The sequence below is a fragment of the Sphaerodactylus townsendi genome, unplaced genomic scaffold (genome assembly GCF_021028975.2).
Source record: "Sphaerodactylus townsendi isolate TG3544 unplaced genomic scaffold, MPM_Stown_v2.3 scaffold_18, whole genome shotgun sequence".
Classification (NCBI taxonomy): domain Eukaryota; kingdom Metazoa; phylum Chordata; class Lepidosauria; order Squamata; family Sphaerodactylidae; genus Sphaerodactylus; species Sphaerodactylus townsendi.
Window position 1 is genome coordinate 1,449,931 of NW_025950341.1, and position 21,012 is coordinate 1,470,942.

General features: G+C 41.1%; 1 protein-coding gene across 3 annotated transcripts in view; it reads right to left on the minus strand.

The window, feature by feature from the left end:
- Positions 1 to 1,660: 1,660 nt before the first annotated feature.
- ODR4 (odr-4 GPCR localization factor homolog) overlaps positions 1,661 to 21,012 on the minus strand; it is a 29,509-nt gene continuing 10,157 nt past the window's right edge. For all 3 annotated transcript variants that reach the window (XM_048482498.1, XM_048482500.1, XM_048482497.1), the window contains exons 7-15: positions 19,193 to 19,229; positions 18,417 to 18,557; positions 16,502 to 16,597; positions 14,641 to 14,709; positions 13,476 to 13,604; positions 10,949 to 11,039; positions 8,496 to 8,681; positions 3,781 to 3,873; positions 1,661 to 2,061 (exon numbers count right to left, since the gene is read on the minus strand). In XM_048482498.1, the coding sequence (XP_048338455.1) occupies positions 1,994 to 2,061; positions 3,781 to 3,873; positions 8,496 to 8,681; positions 10,949 to 11,039; positions 13,476 to 13,604; positions 14,641 to 14,709; positions 16,502 to 16,597; positions 18,417 to 18,557; positions 19,193 to 19,229 (910 nt within the window). In that variant the 3' untranslated portion in view covers positions 1,661 to 1,993. The remainder of the gene's footprint in view (positions 2,062 to 3,780; positions 3,874 to 8,495; positions 8,682 to 10,948; positions 11,040 to 13,475; positions 13,605 to 14,640; positions 14,710 to 16,501; positions 16,598 to 18,416; positions 18,558 to 19,192; positions 19,230 to 21,012) is intronic.

The following is a 21,012-nucleotide window of genomic DNA, read 5'->3' on the forward strand; positions in this document are numbered from 1 at the left end:
GACAAAGGGAAACAGTATGGGGCTAGAACAGATTTTTTAAAACCATAAGAAAAAGCCCATATTTTTAAAAATAAAGCCACATTAAAAATGTGAAATCTGTTCCAGAGATTTACAGGGGAAGGTGTTTGTTCAGCTTTGCATGCACCAGCCAGTTGGTGCCTTTCATAACAATGCAGATGTGCACACTTTCAAGCTACTATTAATTCTGCTCCTTCTTGACTAATCTTAAAAGAAACTTTCTTTATGGAAGCTGGGAGAAGAGTAGCTCTTCATGCCTTGATCTAGATTGTCCAGGCTAGCCCAATCTCATCAGATCTCAGAATTTAAGCAAGGTTGGTTCTGGTTAGTACTTGGATTGGAGACAACCAAAGAAGTCCAGGGCTATTATGAAAAGGCAGGCAAGAGACTTCTAAACATCTGGCTTTGAAAACTCTATGGGGTCACCATAAGTTGATGATGCGTTCCAACATTACATAAAATAACAGAAATGTCTAATTGAATAGGGCATATAAACAAAACAGTGAAGAGCTCCTCAAAGTTTCATGAAGCTTGTTTAATTAAATGTGCTGCCTTACTCAACTTCTTTCCCCACACTGAGAAACCCCACTGTGCCACGGAGCACCTGATTTGTGACAGGCTCCAAAGTCCAATTATAAAGTTATCCTTAATCACTGTATAGAATTTGCCCCCCACTGACACAGCATAACTACTGGTAGTTATGCTGTGTCAGTGGGGGGTAAATTCTATACAGTGACATTGGTAAGGTCTCAAAGCAAGCAGGAAAGGTAAACTGTCTGTAGAAATGACTTGCTGCTCATAACACTGGCCGGTTATGCATGGAGCGCTTACCTTGGGACTCTTCAATGAACAGTGGGCTTGTAGCGAGGTCTCCTCGCATTTCTCTGTTCACACACAAAGAGGTATTTACTCCTGGGAGCGCAGTTTTTCTGTAGAGAACTTTCCCGGGCCTGGTTTCTTTAACTCCATCCATCAACTTATTCTTAAAGGCACAGATCTCATCATACCCTGTAGTCAAAATTGCTGACTTAGCCTTTAAACTGCACTTTTATCAATATTACTGTTTCCAAAATAACCCTATTCCAAATGAAAGAGCAAAGCAATTCCATGGAAAACACACTGCCAAAAAAGAACTGTGATATAGCTGATAATTTTCCCCACCACCATTCCTGCTGCTGCCGCTGGAGGACAAAGAAACTTGTTATTTCCTAGCACTCTTTGTTGTTGTCATGTTGATATCTCAATATATCAACATGAGAAGGTGGAGGTTGTTGTGTTTTGGCAGATAGGTCAACTCCAGCAAGCTTCAGGTGGGAGAACTCCAAGGAATACCAGGGTCACAACATAGAGGCAGGAAACGGCAAAACATTTCTGAACATTTTTTGCTTTGATCACCCAGTAGGACTTGATGTCAAAAAAAGAGGTGAGGGGGAAACTATTAAACCAATTTCAGTCTATAATGCAGACATGCTCCAACAGACCCCAGCATGCTTCCTTTAACAGACAAAAATATGGTCATAGCCACTAAGTTGTTTTAACACCAACACCTGAATTAGTAATTCAGGGTAATTCAAGGAAGAAGAAAAACCCTCTCTTCAGCTCTCACGACTTCCACAGCTCTTAAAATACACAAATACAGAGCTTTAACAATGATCCTTTTAATTAACAAGGAGGAAAGTTAAGTGCCCATTTGACAAATTCTTCTTGGAAATGTTATAATACAGTATTATCTGCTAGCAGGTCGGTGTTGCTCCCCCCCTCCCCCCCAAAACCATTCCACCTACACAATCTGCATGCCGAGACAAGACAGCCAAAGCTATCATCATTATTATTTCAAAAAGCAAATGGATTTCTTTTCTTTTCTTTTTTTTAGGTGACACATTGGGTTGCTAATGCAATTGTTTCTAGAGGTGCAATTCTTCTTAGTATGTCCGTGGTGGCTGGAATTGGCAGGATGATTCTCAAGGTCAGAAGTCTAGTCGCTGAAGTAGTTAAAGGAGAAGGCTGCAGCTGATATTGCGACAGCCACAGCTATCACTACTCCTAAAAAAAAAAAAAGAAAGACAAGGGAGGGAAGAAGGAAATTTTACAAGTGAACCAAAGAACCCAGATTGCTAGAAAGCAGGTTGGAGAAAAGGAATTAACATGGTACAGATAAAGCAGCATTTGTTTCAGAAGGAACACACAGAATATATAAAGGTGACAAGAGAGTTAGATTATTATTGAATTTATTTGATTTAGATATTTATACCCGGCTTTTCTCCCCAATGGGGAACCAAGACAACTTCTGATATAGTTCACCTTTCCTCCATTTTACCTTCACAACTACCCTGTGAGGTAGGTTAGGCTTCGAGAGTGTGATTGGTCCAAGGTCACCCTGCCAGCTTCCATGGCAGAGAACCTAGGTCTCCCAGATTCTAGTCTGATATTCTGGCCATGACATCACACTGGCTCTCACCAGTTAAATGGAAATGGATTGCATAAAATGTTTTTGCTGTTCATTCACACACAAACCCTACCTGCACTTCACAAACAGCAAGCAGATCTGACATGTGGTGGGGCCAGGACATCGCAACACAGTGCCTGCTTCTCCCAGCATATGTTGGACATAATGCATAGTCTCTGCACAGAACACAACTACGAGTGTCTAAAGTGCCATCAAGTTGCAGGTGACTTATGGTGACTCTCTAGAGTAGTAGGAGTGGTTCTCCTTATATCTCCAGATGTTATGGACTGTTGGTTTTTCAGTTTCTTCCAGCATGGCCAATTGGCCATGCTGGAAGGGGCTGATGGGAATTGTAGTCCATAACATCTGGAGTGCCAAAGGTTCGCCACCACGGCTGTAGAATGTTCAAGGCAAGAGATGTTCAGAGGTGATTTACCATTGCCTGCCTCTGTGTAGCAACCCTGGACTTTGGTGGACTCTTATCCAAATATTAACCAGGGCAGACCCTACTTAGCTTTCATGACTGGTCCATTCAGGTCAGGCATAATGTAATATAATGCAAAACGGATTCTCATTCTTATAATTAACGCCAAAGTTTCCAAGATATTTTGCCCTTAAGTATGAAAGTGGCACAGTCTGGGAAACAGTCAGCGTGCAGAAATAATAGTGTGGTTCTGTAATAAAAGAGGTCAACTTCTTTAACCACAACACCCAAATAATAATTTGCATGGCTGCAGGTAAAATAGTCCTCCTTGCTTAGCAAGTGGAGCAAGAAATCCTTAAGCGATCCAGCCAACAATACCGCACTGTGTAGATATGGAAGAGGGATAGCAACGTAAAGACATTTTAGCTTTGATCCAGACAGTCCTGTTATAAAGGGCTCTACAGATTTTCACACCTACCACTTCTTTACCCTCACTGCTGCATCACAAATGCCTTTCTCTACATGGGGACTTAGTGGGGTGTACTGGAGCAACAATGTTTATCATGAAAGGAAGTAAAAACCTCCAACAACCATACAGATTTCCCTTTACATTCAACCAGCTATGTGAACCTGATGACACCAATTTAGTTTTTAGTCACTTCGAGATTTCTCCTTTGCGACATTCATAAAGGAGGAGGTCTATCTGGATGACGCTGCCTCTAACACCTGAAGTCTTTTTACAGACTTCAAGCTTGAAACCCTCTTCCCTTGATCAAAACTGTGTAAGTTTTACTGAAGGATATAGGGAAAATAGTAAAGAAAGAGAACCGTTGCTGATCTTACCCAGACATTACTTCCAGAAGTACAAGACCAGTTGTTGGCATCTACATACCTATGTTTTGGTGAAGTTTCAGAAGCAGTGTTTCTTTTGTCAACTGTTTGTGTTGAATTTCATCTGGAAATTCCTTGGGTGGGATGATTTCAACTGCATGAGAAAGGAGGCAGACGAACTAGATTTGGTCACCAATTGCATTCTTACCCCCACCTCCCTACCTACACGACACAAGTCCATGTCAACATTACTTGGAAGCAAAAAGACATAGAAGACAAGACACAAAACAAATCAATTTGCACAATTGAGAATGGACATAGGATACACAAAGCTGTGGACCTTATTCTATATTCTAGGACTCAGTATTTCTTCAAATTAGGGATCCACTTATCAGTTCTCACCTCAGCATGGCCAATTGGCCATGCTGACAGAGGCTGATGGGAATTGTAGTTCCTGAACATCTGGAGAGCCGCAGGTTCCCTACCCCTGTTCTAGAGCTACTGAAATAAGTCTGTGACACAAAACTGAACTGGAAAAAAAGTCTGAAAATAGACTGAAAAGTCAAAAGTATACTGTAACATTGAGAGCTCGCAGAAGCTGAATAATTCAGAACAGGGCACCATTTAATGAGTACTACTTTACAACAGAGGAATCAACCAGAACTTATAAAGAACATGTATCCCAACAAGCATACTTCCTCCCAGGACAGTCAAGATTTGGAAGATCATACAGCAACCATACTGACAGAAGTTTAAGAATAGCACTAAATTCTCATAAAAGTTTTCTTTAGTCAGGAACAGCAAATAAATTGACTGGTACCTGGAATTCTCATCTCTGTATATATAAAACAGGGTTGCATTTACTGCTGGTCATAGAGTAGTCTTCTGTGCAGGCACACATTAGGACTGCCCAAGTACACAACCACCAATGGGAAGATCTTGAGCTATTCTTTTCCAGAGGGTGCTCTTTCCATTGGGTGTCCTTGTGCCTTTCCCTCTCAATGGTCACATGTTTAATGGCAGAATGCCCTTCCTTCAGTTCCACCTGAGCCGCCACCATATCCATAGTAAGAACTCAAGCGAAGGAGGAGGGAGGGTATGTGCCTCTTACATGCTGAACCTTCAAGGTAAACTGCTGGCATACAACCAACCACATTATGTCCTTCCCTGAGACACAATGCAGTGATGGCAATCATCAGTTTTAATCATCTTAGACCCACAACCTTCACACTTTTTAAACAGAGCCGTCTTTTGCCTACCAATACACAACATCCAAGTGAAGTAGAGGAGCCCAGTATGACTGACAAAAACACCCCAAACAGCCAAATTCACGCAGCTACTCCTATCTTCCTCAGTCGTGGCAAAAAAGGAACAGAAGGGAAAACACTCTGCCATTAGGCATGTGACTGTTAAGAGAGACAGGCATGAGGATGCCTAACAGCAAAAGAGTCCTCTGGAGAAGACGCTCGAGATCCTTCTATTGCTGGCTCTGTGCGTTCGTAGTCCCAATGTGGGACTGCACAGAAGCCATAACAATGAACCAACCTTCCTGTAAGTCACTGTCATCTATCTTTATCAGCTGAAGGAATGGCAACAGATTAAACCAAGGCAGAATGAAGTGCTTCTATAAGCAGACAGACCCCAACTCCTGCTAAGGGGTGCCATGAAGACATGAGGGCCAAAGGCTGGCATAAGAGCAAGACTGCTCCCCATAAAATGCATCCATCTTGTGGATCAAGCCTGAAAAGGAAGGAAGTTGGCTGCTGAATGTTTCCCCTGGCCCTAAGATGTGCCTGGCTGGACAATGGGGCCACCTAACCCCAATAGTGTCACCCTAAGATGATTTAATCAGCTCTCTGAGAAGACTATTCCTTACTTACCCTATCAGCACCCATCCCAGCAATCAATCAGTATTCAAGTGAATAGTCCAGGCATTCTCTTGGGTCCTGATGGCTCATCAAGCCTCTTCTGTCTCTTTGTTGGAACCCCAGAAAAATAATCAATTTTTTATCTCTGGCTTTCCTGATAGCTTATATCACACTGATTCAGGACCCATTTTGAGGTATCAATATTGGTCCTTTGGCCAATCATAGCATGTGTGTGTTCTGGATTTGTGTGTACACCCCACTTGTGTGTGAGTTCTTTCCTTTGCTCTTCAAAATGCTAGTTGTTTTCCTCTTCAGCATTGGTTTCCCTGGTAGTTATCACCCACTCCTGAAACCCTATCCAACTTCTTCCCTTTCCTCTTAGTCAGCTCTTTCATGCTGTGTGTGCATTCACTGCTTAAATAGAATTTGTTTTCATATTTTATTCTTTAATAAAAACCCACTTTATTTGTTCAACTGCCTGCTCATTTGAGAGTTTTCACCCCGGACTATCCAGGTTACATATAGGTTATCAAGCCGGGTGACCTCCTCTTGCTCTCGGTCTGTACCTAATTCCCCAACTTCAGTGGAGACTGCCTGCTTAGGATAACACTTCTTCGGCACACCCACTTATAGCAAGAGTATTAAAGACCACCACCAGTGTTAGGAACAAATACAAACAAGATTCAGAGGAACCAAAGCCATTTATCTGAGACCCCTGTGTACATAATCAGCTTAAACAAATGTCGCAAAGAGACAGTATAATATAGACAAAACAAGGAGTTCCGTGTGATGAAGGCCAGTGATAGCTGGCTTATAAAAGCACTGTAGAAATGAGAGGCTTTCTTTACTTACTTTGTGTTGTTAAAGTCCCTAAAAACACTTGTAGGCAATCTCATAATTTTATTCAAGCTGTTCAGCAGTTTTATCTAAAACAATTCCAAACAGGCTGCTTGTTCTATCCTGTTTTGATAGCCTTCATTAGTGTATATAGTTTTCTCATTTCTACAGTGCTTTCACAAGCCAGCTTATCAGCAGCCTTTATCAACAAGAGTCCTTGTTTTGTACATAATCAGCTAAAGACAGTTCCAAGCCTACAAAAACAATGTGTAATGAAAAACAAACAAACCCACCCCTAAGAATATTCTATTATGTGCCCCCTCACTTCTTCCTGCTTGACAGAGTTTGTGAAGGACAATAAGTATTTCATATTAAGCAACCAGAGCAAACATTACAATGTACAACGATCAACCAGAGATGGAGAAGTATTTAAGACTACCTAGTCACTGAAACCACATTTTCCTGGAACACCCAGGTTTGGTTAGTCTCTTATATACACAAGCAGCCCAAATATTTGCAACTATAAAATCTAATAATAATGAGAAAAGTTTTTTGTATGCCAATTCTCATGTTTATTATTATTATTATTATTTTATTAGATTTTTATACCGCCCCATCCCCATTTAGTAGTACACTTTGCCATAAAAAAGCAATAGATTTATCTTATGAACTGTTCTATCAGCCCTGAAAGCCTGAGCAGAGCTGCCACTGTCAGGACCAAGCCTTTCAGTGCCCAGATGTCTTGCTGTGTAAGAATTGCAAATGTTTTCCTGTAATGAGTCTGACAGCCACAGACACAAAGTTGTCAATGCTGCTCTCTTAAGCTCTTTTGCAACAAAGCATTCCTTGAGAACAAAACTCCAAATTACATCGCGTACATAATTTGACTGGCAAAATCTATTGTTCTTTACTAGATCCTGCAACTGCAAATGTTTGGGCTACCTGGGTATCAGATTTTAAGAGAAGAACATTAGGCCTCCTCCTCCTCCCAAACCCCCAGAGAATGTGCAGCTTGAAACGCATTCAGGCTCAACAGCTAATTTTCAATAAATACTATTTAGATCACCAACTTAAGCTATGTTGTGGAACACTCTGATTTGCAGTAGTGCAAACCAAAATATAAAACATTTGGAAGATGAAACTCTAACTCGAAAGTTTGTTTCTTTTAAAAAATGGATGGCTCAAGATGCGTGAGCTGTGCGATATTTTTAACTAAAATCAACACAGTAAATGACTGTGTAAATATATAGGAATGGTAAAGACAATAGTATTAGCCAGGGTCCTATCACTTCATCCAACCTAAGGAATCTTTCCTCCACTTTCAAGGGGTCTTCTGTTAGGGACAGGCTCCTGAGTCTGGGGAAGTTCCTCCAGCCTATGGCAGCGAAGTGCCCATTGTTTTGGCACAATGAGCTTGTGGCACTGGCAGTGGTGTATCTAGGGGTGAGGAAGGGAGGTCAACTGACCCAGGTGCTGTCCCCTGCGTCACTTGGGGAGTACATTTTGACCCCCCTCGCTCTGGTGCCCCCGATACAAAAAAAAAGCCTTCTCCAAGGTGAGCGGAGTGAGTGTGAGAGCGAGCAAGCAAGAAGCCTCCCTCTCTCCCCCCCAGCTCCCTCCCCGGCTTACCAGTCAGGCAAAGACAGCCTTGCTGATAAGAAGGAGGCTGCCTGACTGGTAAGCCAGAGAGGAAGCTGGGAGGGAGAGAGGGAGGCTGTGCTACTTGCTCACTCTACCTGCACTCCTTGGAGTGAGCCAGACGCAGCCTTGGGCCCGGAGTGCCACAGCAGGGGGAGTTTGGCTGAGGGCTGGCTTGACATGCTCAACCAAGGCAAGATACCTTGCTATGCAACCAAGTCCCCGTGCCACTGCAGTAGCCAAAGCTCCAGCTGTTAACAGAGAACTTATAGAAAATAAATGGAGATGGAAACCAGAAGTCACGGCAACCGGTCAGAGGCAGGACTCTGGACATTAATCTTTACAGCTCCTTAGGATGCATCGGAGTGAATCAGATCCGCTTGGGTCGAGCTTCCTGACAGAAAGTAATCTGGCTCTTAGCTGCTATATTTACCTGTGCTCATTTCCTCTACTGCGTGTAAATCCTCTGCTTGAACAGCTTGATCCAGCATTTCAAGAAAATGTTCTTGGACTTCCCTGATGGTCTCATCGCCAAACTTGTAGTCACAAACCAGCACACGGGACCCTGCGATGGGGGCAAATACTCTGCAAGGCAAGGCATGATACTCCCTTTCCAAACCTAAGAAGATAGAAAGGCAAAAAATACGCAAGCCATTGGTTGAGTACCATTAGAGGATACTAGAAGCATCAGCACATACAGTACTAGCGTAAGAAGGACGATTGATCAGCCTTCCCTGTGCTGATCTGCTTTACAGCACAGATGAATAAAAAAGGAAAAACCTTCTTTCTAAAAGTATTCAAATTGGGATAACATACACAAATCTAATTGTTAAATTAAGTGCAATCCAATATTGCTTTAAGAACCTTTGCAATTAGTTGTCGAAATAAATACAAAACCCTAAACAGCTGCTGAGTCTCCTGTTTGGAGAAAAATTGGGGCAGGGGAAGTCTGATCCACTGGCAGAAGGGCCTTTTTCCTTGGAAAATTAGGTTTTGATCCAACACCCAAAGGTGGTGCCCTCACTACAAACAAAGGAATAGAGGCAGCCAACCATATCTGATGTTGCCATGGATTCTGCACTCTGTCCATCAAGCCTAAACAAAATGATTGCTCACAGCAATACTAAAAAACCCACAATTTTATAAAATAATCTTGAATTCATTTAACCAGAGTGAGCAACACAGCTGTCCAAGCTTGTCTTTACGCATATAATTCACATAATCCCTATTTTAATACTCAGTTAAATAATACACAGGAAAAGGAGGAACATAATGTGGAAGTTTACCAGGGACTTACCAGAGGGTCCTAGATAACTTTGAAAAGGAGTGGGGCAAGAGAGAGGAAGAAGAGAACTCCACCCCAACTTGCTCCTGTTCTCTGACTTTTTCAGCTTTCAGTTTTACTGCAATTTGTTCCTTAGTGTTCCTTAAAACTTTATTTTGGGACAAAGAACAGCAAAAAAGCAAGCTGTGGTTGGATGGATTAAGGGAAAGAAATCCGGCCAAAAAGTTTCATTTTTCAGCATTAAATGGGCACATAAGTTACATTCAAGTATATAGAGGATATACACCATCTAGTGAGACAATGGAAAATTGCAGGCAATGTTTCTGCTCAGTTATAGGTTTCTTTGTTCTTTCATTTTCTATTGCTTAAAAAAACTGAGAAATAAAAAGTAGAAATAAAAATAATGTTTCTGCTCTGCTCCACCACAATGTAGTTCACAGAAGAGGTCCTGCGAAAGAGAAGATAGGCAAGTAGGCTGGATTCTATAGCGCAGCAGCATCTGGGCTATATTGAGTCCCTACCAGATCATACTGAAAGAAGGCATGGACTTGCATTCTGTACATGCAAAAAAATTTAAGCTGTTAAGTATTTTGTGCTTTTTAATTTATTTAATCTCAAAGTTGGAATGGATAACCACAATCACCTAGTAAACCCCTGTCAACACAGGAACGAAAACAATGACTTCCCTCACAAGACCACTTCCAGGTGACTCTTTAAAACTTCCATGTTTTAAAGCTCTGATAGAATTTATGCTGGATTTGAATAGTTAATTTTTGCCAGTGTTTACATTGTTTTTCTAACCTTGTGTTTTATCTTGTTAGCTACCTTGTGCAAGTTTCTCCGGAGAGGCAGCATAAAATTTTTACAACACAACCATAGGGGGGGAAATGGACCGCTATTTCAGTTGGCTCAGACTCTAGGGAGGAGAGGAATGACCGAAAACCCAGTGCTTTCATGCTTGTGAAGAATCTGATCACATGACTACAAAATCTGTCCCAAGTGCAGAACAAGGCTAAAAAATGTGCAAGTATTTGCAAAAGGCCACAGGACTACTGTAGGCCTAAAACCTGTTTCCTGAACACCAGCTCCTTGTGAGGTGGCAAACTACTTTTGAAACTGAGGAAGAGTTTCAAAAACAGTTTGTGATCTGGCACAGAGTATGTGGGAGGGGTTGGCAGGTCAAACTAAAAGGCCATAGGCATGTTGATATCAAGATCAGCATCATCCTCAGCTAATCTATCCACTGTTACAGCTGCTGATAAAGGAACAGGAGCCAGTCAAAACAAGACAGAACAACAGAATTGACAACAGAATGTTAGACGCCACGTGCCCAGGGCACCCCCTCCCTCTCCCACTGGTTCTACTGGTACAGTTCCAGCCCAATTTTTTTAATGAGCTGATGGAGGTATTACCAGAGGATTGTTGATCATGTATTTTTAGGAGAGTTAGGGTGGTTTTTAAAGTATTTTTATGATTGTTTTGTGATTTTTATGATTGTACCCCACCCAGGGACTTCAACGAGGAACAGGAAATAAGCACGAAGATAAACATCAAACATTAAGAGGCAAAGTTACTTAAAATATAGTTGTGCTATTCCTTACTTTTCATTCCTGTCGTTTCATTCATAAGTAGATCTTCAAACAAGATTTCACACCGATCAGAGAGTGTGTTTATGATGTCTCTTTTCAAGGCCTACAGAGGTTATAAACAAAATGTTACAAAAACGTTTCAGGACTGTCCAAATATTCTAGATCACTACCAAAATGAACACCAAAGATTCTCACACATGTCTGAGTATTAGCCACCCATGTAATTAAATTAACAAAAATGTGAAGGGAAAGAAGAAAAAGCTAGGTGGAACAGATTCCCCTGATGCTCAAAAGACAGCAATGTGCTCTCCTTCTTGTTTCTTGACAACTCACTACACTCCAAAAATATATATAGTTGATGTCATGGCTGCAGGAAAGATAGCCCCAGTAGCTCCCTAGGCTGTACTTGAAAGAATATGTCATGTGAAAGCCCCCACAAAAAGAAGGGGCATCCAGCTACCCAGACTGGAGGAAAGCCCTATGTTAAGAGGACCAAAATCCTGGAATTCACTGCCAGCATATATAGTGGTGGCAATTAGAATGGATGGATTTAAAAGGGGATGATAGGTCCAGAATCATGGATGATAGGTCTGTCAGTGACTACTGGACATGGGCACTAAAGGAAATCTCTACAATCAGGTGAAGTAGATTTCTGAATATCAATGCAAGGAGGCAATATCAGGGTGGGGCAATGACACCTTGGCCCTTGTTTGTTGGCCCTTTGTTTGTTGTTTGTTGGACTTGTTTGTTGGCCCTTTGGTGGGCCAGGATGTTGGACTAAATGGACCGATCCAGCAGGATGCCTCTTCTGTTCTTTAAGGGCGTTTGTACACACAACACAGAAGGGTAATCACAAGTTACAGAATGGACTTTTCAGATGACATATACTCACTGCTGGACCTTAACTGGCACACAAGAAATCACTTACTGTTTATTAAGCCAGTTCCACTTTACCTAGATTGGAATTTCCAAATTGTTGGTTTTCTATCAAGCTCATTTTCTTTAAAACAGTGATTCTCAACCTTCCTAATGCCGCAACCCTTTAATACAGTTCCTCATGTGGTGGTGACCCCCAACCCTAACATTTATCCATTTTACAGATGGAGAACACTGATGCAGAGTCTTAGGCGACCCTGTGAAAGGATCATTCGACCCCAAAAGGGGTCCTGACCCCCAGGTTGAGAACTACTGCTTTAAAAGCTACAGGGCATGCAGGAACGCAAAAGCTATTTTGCAATGATAAGGAAAACTGCCCCAGTAATATTTCAACCACAGCACATGCCTTTCAAAGGGAAAGAAGTCCTGCGGGGGGGGGGGGGGGGGTTGAATTGATTTCCCTAAAAAGAGGAATCCCACCACATTGGCCTGACTTTGTAACCACTGTAAGGCTTGTTGTTCAGATAGGCTTTGGGTGGTGACTAAAGCTTGTGCAAGTTTTTATGCAGTTAAAGACACAGGGCTGGTTTCTTGGTAGTGCTGTTTATAAGTGGAAGGTCCATAGTTTGAGACTCGCTGTTTGTTTCTGTAAGCCAACACAGATTTTGGAGGGGGTGGGACAGAAATCTATTAAAAATAAATAAAACCAACTTGAGTAAGTCTAGCAGACCTCCATCAATTCCACAGTTGCCCTCTCAGTAAATATTGCTTCCCTTACATTCAACTATCAGACACAAAAGAATAATTCAAAAGAAAGAAATATTTTTATTTATTTGGCAGCCTACTTATAATGGTAGGAATACAAGAGTGCCCTTTGACCGGCTTTTGTGTAGACAGAAGAGTCTGAAACCTCAGAGAGTTTCAGCCAAATTACAGTGCCCACTATCTGAGGCAGATTCCACTTGGGCCAAACACAGCAGTGTGAAAACAGTGTAAAATAGTTTAAAACAGTGTAAAAGAGTTTATACTGTTTTCACCCCACTGTTTTTGGCCCATGCAGATTCCGCCTCAGAATCAAGTGAAGACCCTACCTCCCAAAAAAATGAATTCAAAACATGTCTTCCTGCTATTGAAAAATGTCATTTATGCAGAATAATTTTTGACAACACTAGGAACACTGAAGATCCCATTCTAATATGAAGAGCTGGCTTTGTTTGGCAAGAAGTAGAATAATAAAAATCTTCTAATGTACGGTAAGTGTGCAAGAACTCAGCATCTCAGCTATTAAGTCCCACCAGAGCTGAACATTTAACATTTTTTGGAATTTGAACAGAATGGTACAGAACATAATGGTAGGAACAGTCAAAGAGAAGCAAGACAAATATACACTGAGATTGTGGCACCTATAGCATGAGGACCATTTGAGTTTCATACTCTTGTTGATATCAATTGTAGTAGTTAACTAAAGCTCATTCCGCACAGCATATTTATAACGAATTGCAATTGTTATAAATGAATTTGTTTCCCTTTTTATAAATGGAAAACGAATTCCTTTAGAACAACTGCAACTTGTTATAAATATGCTGTGTGAAATGAGACTAACAGGTTTTGGGAAGAGAGTAAAGATCAATTTTTTCAGTAGGGTGAAAGACAGCAAAAGTACCTTGATAGCATCCTTAACCTTTGGCTTGTTATGATGGATGAAAGCCTTGCATTTTAAAGCGCCTTTGAGATTTATGGAACCAGTGCAGATCTGGACAGTTGCTGTGGATCTGGAATTTGACTTCAGCGACTGAAAAACAGAACGTGCCAAGTCATAATGCTAACTATGTTTCACAGCCCCCTTCCATCTCACTATTACATCTCCAGCAGAGTTAAATGTTATTTATTTAGTTCAATTTATATGCTGCCCTCCTTGAAAGGGTTCAGGCAGCTTACAATAATAAAACATAACATCGTAAAACTCAATAAACAATTAAAATTGCTATTAATAATTAAAATCAAGTCCAACTAATTAAAATACAATTGAAAGTAAAGTCTACTTAAAACCAGATTTTTCTCAAGCTGTCTTACATGCTGATCTCTGTTATCCCCCCCCCCCCCCCCCGGCAAACTAGCTGGAAACCTGAAATATGCAATTGAGCTTTTTTAAAAAAAAAAAGTTGAATTTTTCTGGCATCCAAGAGGTTTTAGTTTTGTCAGCATTCAAAAGGCTGGCTCTCCCTCTCACCACTGTTTCGATCTGACAGGTGACAGCTAAGAATTATGATACTGATCAAAGTTTTTCAACAAGAACCTGAAGGGGAAGATAAAGAACAAACCTTCATTCCCAACAAACTCTAAAGTTTTCACCAGTACGGTGAACTGAGGTTTCAGCATAATTTGCAAAATCAGCATCATCTTAAAATCAGGACAGCTTCTCAAAATTAAATACACTAGCTCTTCTAGTAATTGCCACTGAGTAAGATCTTGTGACAGTTCCCTGAGAGCCAGTGTGGTGGGCTACAATTTTTCTACTTGATCTGCTGTTTCGGTTTGCATGCAGGTGTTTTCACAAGGGATTACTCCAAGTGATAACCTTCCACCTGCAAACCGAAATGGTACAAATGAGTCCACCACCACAGCATTTTCCTACATATGCAAACCAGACCTGTATCCACCATAGGATGTTGCTCTAGCATTCACAATTGAATTTTCCTGTGTGGACAAGACAATCCAGGGGGTGAGTAACTGCTATAGCACAATAACAATGTGACATCCAGTGCACAGCTGAAGTTCAAGCTTATACTTCGTTTCATCTCTGTGCCGCACTGATCCCACAGACTTACTAACTGTGTAAGAATCCTGGCATCAAGGGACTGGGTAGCTGACTGCGTGCTTCCTCTTCCAGACTTTTTCTGCAGAAATAGATGAAAGCATTTAAAAAGAGTAGGCAAATAGAGGCAAAGAATTTGTGTTAACAGATGGTTTGTCTTCCTCCCAACTGCAGCCACCCAACCTGTGCATCTATTGGTCCATGCAGGTCCCTTGACCCCAGGGAATAGTTTCCTAAGGTCAGAAAGGATGGGGAGGGGACAAGGAAGATTCTGCAACTGTGATCAGAGATCACAGAATCCAACCCTTTACCTTATTTTATTTGCTAGCAAAAGAATGAGGGTGGACTTGCTGTGCAGAAGCTGCATTGGGGCAAACCCATTACCAGAACTGATCTGCCACCTGGTCAACACAATGGCCTTTAAAATCTCACTTGAAATAATGGCTGGTTTTTCCCTTTAATTGCTTCCCCCCACAAAGGAAACTGTGAAACTGTAGGCTGGACCTTGTATTCCAGCACAAATACATGAGAACTTTAATGTGAATCCACTACTTTCACAATAATTCTTTGGAATTATTTTACAGTTTACTTCCATTGTTTCACAACACCAGCAAACTTACTTATTTCTATAATGAGCAGATGTTTCAAACAATACCCTATGTTTATGTTGTTCTAATAAGTAGATGCTCTAGGTGTTAGACAATAATAAGCATAAGCATTTTATTGTCGTGCATGCACAACGAAATTTACAGCAGCATTCCTCGATGCACACAATTTCAGACTCATACATCATCCTCACTTTCCCCTTCCTCCACCCATCCCTACACAGCCCCAAACACATCAACACGAAGTCGCGGAGTTTAGCATAGCCACAGCTCTAGAGTAGAAGCTGTCTCTAAGCCTCTTTGTCCTAGTTTTGATACACCCGTATCGTCTGCCAGATGGTAACAGTTCAAAAAGAGAGTGTGCTGGATGAGACGGGTCCCTCAGAATATTTTGGGCTTTTTTAGGCTTCGGGAATTATAGAGTTCTTCCAAGGAGGAGAGAGGGCAGCCGATAATCCTTTGTGCAGTAGTGATTACCCTTTGGAGCGCCTTCCTATCTGCCACTGTACAATAACTGGAGAACCATACACAGATGCAGTAGGTTAAGACACTCTCTATAGCACAGCGGTAAAAAGGACACCAGGAGTTTTCCATCCAATTGTTGTTTCCTTAAAAGTCTCAGATACTACAGTCTTTGCTGGGCCTTCTTAACCACCGCAGCAGTCTGTACTCCCAGGTCAAGTCCTCTTTAATCATAACGCCCAGAAATTTAAAAAAACTAGCCACCTGCTCTACTTGATCTCCATTCATAGTCAAGGGCTGAATTCCTGAGCTATTCCTTCTATAGTCCACTATAAGCTCCTTTGTCTTGTTAGTATTAAGAACCAGGTTATTTTCCCTGCACCATGAGAGCAGTCGGTCCACCTCACTCCGATAGGCAGACTCATCCCCTCCAGAGATGAGCCCCACCACCGTTGTGTCATCGGCAAATTTGATATTGGTGTTACTATGATAGACAGGAGTACAATCATATGTATAAAGGGTGACATGCCAATCTTATCTCGTCATTTAACAAATCATTACAAGTAAGCAACTTATCAAGTGGGTATATTCACATTGTACTAAATTAGTTCTAGGTCAAAGACTGACAGAAAATCAGGAACAAAACTCTCTTGGCAATCTTCCTTACAATAACATTGTTATGCCTTCTTAGGCAATCCCATATAATCTGTCCCATGTTATTGTAAGCTGAAAATAAACAATAAAACCTCACATCACACCAGGTGCTGTAATTGTATCAATACTGAACCTGCACTACTAAATACTCACCTGACCATCCACCAAGTCAGCATCTTCCTCCTTGACCTGGCCATTGATCAAAATGACAGCTTCCTCTATCTGCTTGGCCCACCGAGTTAATCCATTCTTTAAGCAGGAACAAAAAGACACAGAGATTTATATTGCAAAAAAGCAATTTTGTTGAACAAGCTAAGATTTTTCCATATAAAAGGCTGAAAATACATTTAAACTGATTTAATGGAACTCTAGCCATATTTATTACACTGATGTCCCAACTTTCTTCCAAAGGACTACTAAATAGGTGGTGCATCATATCACTTTCTTGCCATTTCGTGTTACTAGATGCCAAAATGTAACTTCTCCTATGAAACACAAATGCACATTTAATTTCTGTTTTTCTTCATATGATTAATGTCAGGCAGGAACCTGGCATCAAGCAGAGAAGCACCAAGGGGCGGGGTGGGGGGGGTGGGGGGGGGGGATGAGCAGGCTGATGATAAATCACTTTCACTTTTCCTAGGTAACCAAGTAGAGGCACCCAGGGCCAGGCGGCTTTATCTCAGTCTTCTGACCTTGAGTCCATCCTGCATTCCTGTCTTTCGGCCTTCTGAAGTGTGGGAAAGAACCAGGGGAAAGGGAGGGGGGAGGCAAAAAGGGGTTGATATATTGGTGTTGCTTGATTGCACCAGTAGAACTGGCTTTTTCCCTCCAGCCACTGATGTCTGCCAAAAAAGACTTCTAAACCTTCAAGTTACAGAGTCTGATTTGAGTTACAGATATAGGGCTTGACACTATTAACCAAGCATAGTCTGAGAGTATTGTATAGATTGCGCTCTCTACTGTGTATTCTATAGAGTGGGGAACCAGCATAGTCTAGCTGTCTGCATGTCTGGTTTTAGACCTGGAAGAATTGGGTTCATTTAATTTTATTTATTCAATTTATATGCCACCCTTTGCCTTGCGAGCACAGGGCAGATTCCAACATATAAAAGCAACAACAAAATCATACATTAAATACATTTAAAACCTAGATGGCGACTGAACTAATTTTAACATATTCCAAAAATGCCATAACATTTAACATCTCAACTAATAGAGAAGTAAAACAATAAAGGGTAGTGGGGGAAAAGAGGCCTTTAGATGGTAAAACAGTAGCTGCCTTAACCATTTGCCCGGTAGAACAGCTCTGTCTTATGAGGCCTTGTGGAGCTGTATGCCTGGTCTCACTGGAAAGGTTCTACCAGGTTGGGGCCAAGGCCAAAAATTCCGGTCTTCACTGGACAGAAATGTTGGGTGTAAATAAATTTCTAAACTACAAAATATTTGTTTCTGGTAACATGGTCCTGATGTAGTCTTCTAGCTAAATACAGTTGAAGAGAAGTTCTCCTCCACTAGCATCACAGAAAAGAGAGTCACACACCAAACACACTCCACAATTCTATAGACACTACCCAAGAAATTTTCCAAAGCAGTTGTCAGTGGGAGAAGAGCAGGAACATAAAAAAGCTCCCACGCCAACTTTTTGTTTTATTATTCTACAGAAAGCAGTAACTGAGCAGGTTAAATGCCGCTGAATACAACGGTTACTCTGCAGCAATAAAATTTAATACCATCTTCCACCATTTTCAGCGTTGATAATACTGTATTCAGTATCACATAGAATCACACTGCTTGATCCCTGCCAAGGTTTATAAAATAAAAATGGAACAGGACAAAGATGACCAAAGGATGTGATAGAAAGGGATTAACTGGCAGCAGTCAAGGAGACTCACAGAAGGTTTTTAAAGGAGGAAAGCATCTTGTGGGATACTGTCTGGAGGAAGTTCAAGCTTGTGGAACAATGAAGCAGGAGGATCAGAAGGCAGAAGTTAACAGAACTACATACATCAGTCTCTTGTAAGATACTATTGACAGATATAAGATACGCAGAACAAACTTTTATTACCCGTATGTTTTTCTCTAGTTCATGGGAAGATGAAGTAGCCAATAGTGGGATGTGTATGTTAGCATTAGTTGTGCATTCTAAAGGTATCCAAGAAGTGGACAGGCCACTCTGGTATTTCCAGTCTGCTGGCTTAGCTGTACTCTAAAGTGAGTTGGAAGAGGGGTGAGAAAAGAGAGAGAGAAGTGATTTAAATTATTACTCTACCAAGAGGCAGCAACCAACATTTTTCAATTTATAAAAAAACTCCTAACATCTGGGTCTATGCATGCATATCAAGCTTTAGTTAATACAGGGAGATCCACTGTGGTACAGTGGGTAGAGTGCCAAACTTGGATCTGGGAGACCCAGGCTCAAATCCTCACTCTGCCATGAAGTACACAGGATGACCTTGGGTCAGTCAATTTCTCTCACACCTACCTCACAGGGTGGTTGAGAAGATAAAACAGAACAAAATATACCATGTTTGGAAGAAGAGTGGAATAAAAATGTACAAAATTTAAAAAATGCAATATACTCCTAAAGAGGCGTGTATGAAATTACAGCCTACGGCAATTTGTACATGAATATCAGGACTTCACAAAAATTTTAAGCAGCAGTTGACAGGATTCCATGACAGCCATTCTACAAACACCCCATCTTAAACAAGCCCTGCAATCTTGTCTAAAGACAAAACAAGAGATTTTAGGTAGCCTTTCATTAATTTAAAAAGGGAATTTGCAAAAACATGTGTACCATATTAAACCTTAGATTACCATATTTTTAAAATAAATACTTACTTTTGGATCTTGTATGTCATATGTGCGACAAAGTGTTCGTTCCCAGTTAAGAAACAATACCTAACCATGTTTAAAAGATATTAAAATCACATTGTCAATATAGATTCATTTCTAATGTGTTGCACCATTTTAATCCTGTGTGCCTCTAACAACAGGACTGAAATGAGATTAGATTGGACTGGAAATATCTTATTTTTATCTATGTTCATTCCCTAACAGAAAGTGACAAATATCCAACCTTGGCTTTAGATAACTGAACAAAATGCATCTTGCTCATCTGTCATATAGCCACATGCACCTACCTACTTACACCTACCTACTTACCTGTGCCCAGCAAATGGGCAGGCTAAGTGTTATCCAACATCTGAACTATGTGCAAATCACTAGGTTGCCTTGTGAGGCCACCAGTATCATAATTAAGAAACAAAAGATAAGGTGGCTGTTCCTTTCTGACAGAACTACAAATGTAATAAGACCAAAATAGTGGCCATGGATGTGTATGTGTGTGCACAAAATAAACACCTGTTACAAAATTAAATGCAGATGACCTGATATGTCAATCACGTCACAGGATTAAAATAATATACCTGTACTGATGCAACTCTCTCTCCCTCAAATATTTTCATTTTAAACCCATGGAGACATCATGAGGTTTCTGAATCAGATTACCACCCAACCAAATAACTCAGTCAGGATTTCCTCAGCTGTAATCACAGTTCCAAGGTCATTTTCTCCATCCCCAGCAACAGCTCTTGCAAGCTGAATAATAAAAACTTCCTTAGAAAGCAGAGCAAGTGTTTATGTATCTTCCTCCTTCTGTTCTTACTCCCCCAGCACAGCTGCAATTGGCAGAACAGTTGGGTTTAATCAGATTTGAAATCCACATTCCTCATTATGTCAACTGGCTGTTTCTTTATGACACAGCAGTATTTATATTCCTACTGGGGCTAAATTTCAAATGCCAGCAGTCTGTGCCATGACAAAATCACAACCATCCGCTATTCTAGACTGGGATTAGTAGGAGAAGGCTGTGACACTGTCTTTGAATGGCTACTCAAAGTGCAGTTAGGGAAAGGAACATGATCTATGGGCCATATAACAAGTGCTCCAACTCTCCAAAGCTCAGCAAGGCCCTGTTAAAAAAACCAAAGGGAACAAAATGATGTATAGTACAATCTTACACAACTACTCCAGTCTATGTCCACAGATTCTAATTCGGTTTTGCACAGTTAACCACATTTATGATCTCCACTGCTTTTGTTCAGTATTATCTTACTATAGGTGCAGCTGCATTTCAAAAACTGTCGGTGAACCTTGATGTCCTCTTGTCAGCTTCTGAGATGTGTTTTAAATAGAATGCTTAATAGCAGACTTGGTTTTGCCACCAAGCATAGGCTCATTCCGCACATGCAGAATAATGCACTTTCAAACTGCTTTCAGTGCTCTTTGAAGCTGTGCGGAATAGCAAAATCCACTTGCAAACAGTTGTGAAAGTGGTTTGAAAACACATTATTTTGCGTGTGCGGAAGGGGCCATAGTTATGCAAGTCACTGAATGACCTTGGCAATCTAGCAAAATACCAGCATGGTCTAATCTGGTGAACTGGGTTTGTTTCCCCACTCCTACACATGATGCCTGCTAGGAGACCTTGGGCTAGTTCCAGTTCTCTCCAAACTCTCTCATCTGCTTCACAAGGTATCTGTTGTGAGGAGGGGAGGGGAAGGTGATTGTAAGCTGGTTTTAGAATCCTCAAAGATAGAAAAAATGGGTTCAAAAACTAACTCTTAGATCATAGTTGTCAAACTTGCGGCCCTCCAGAT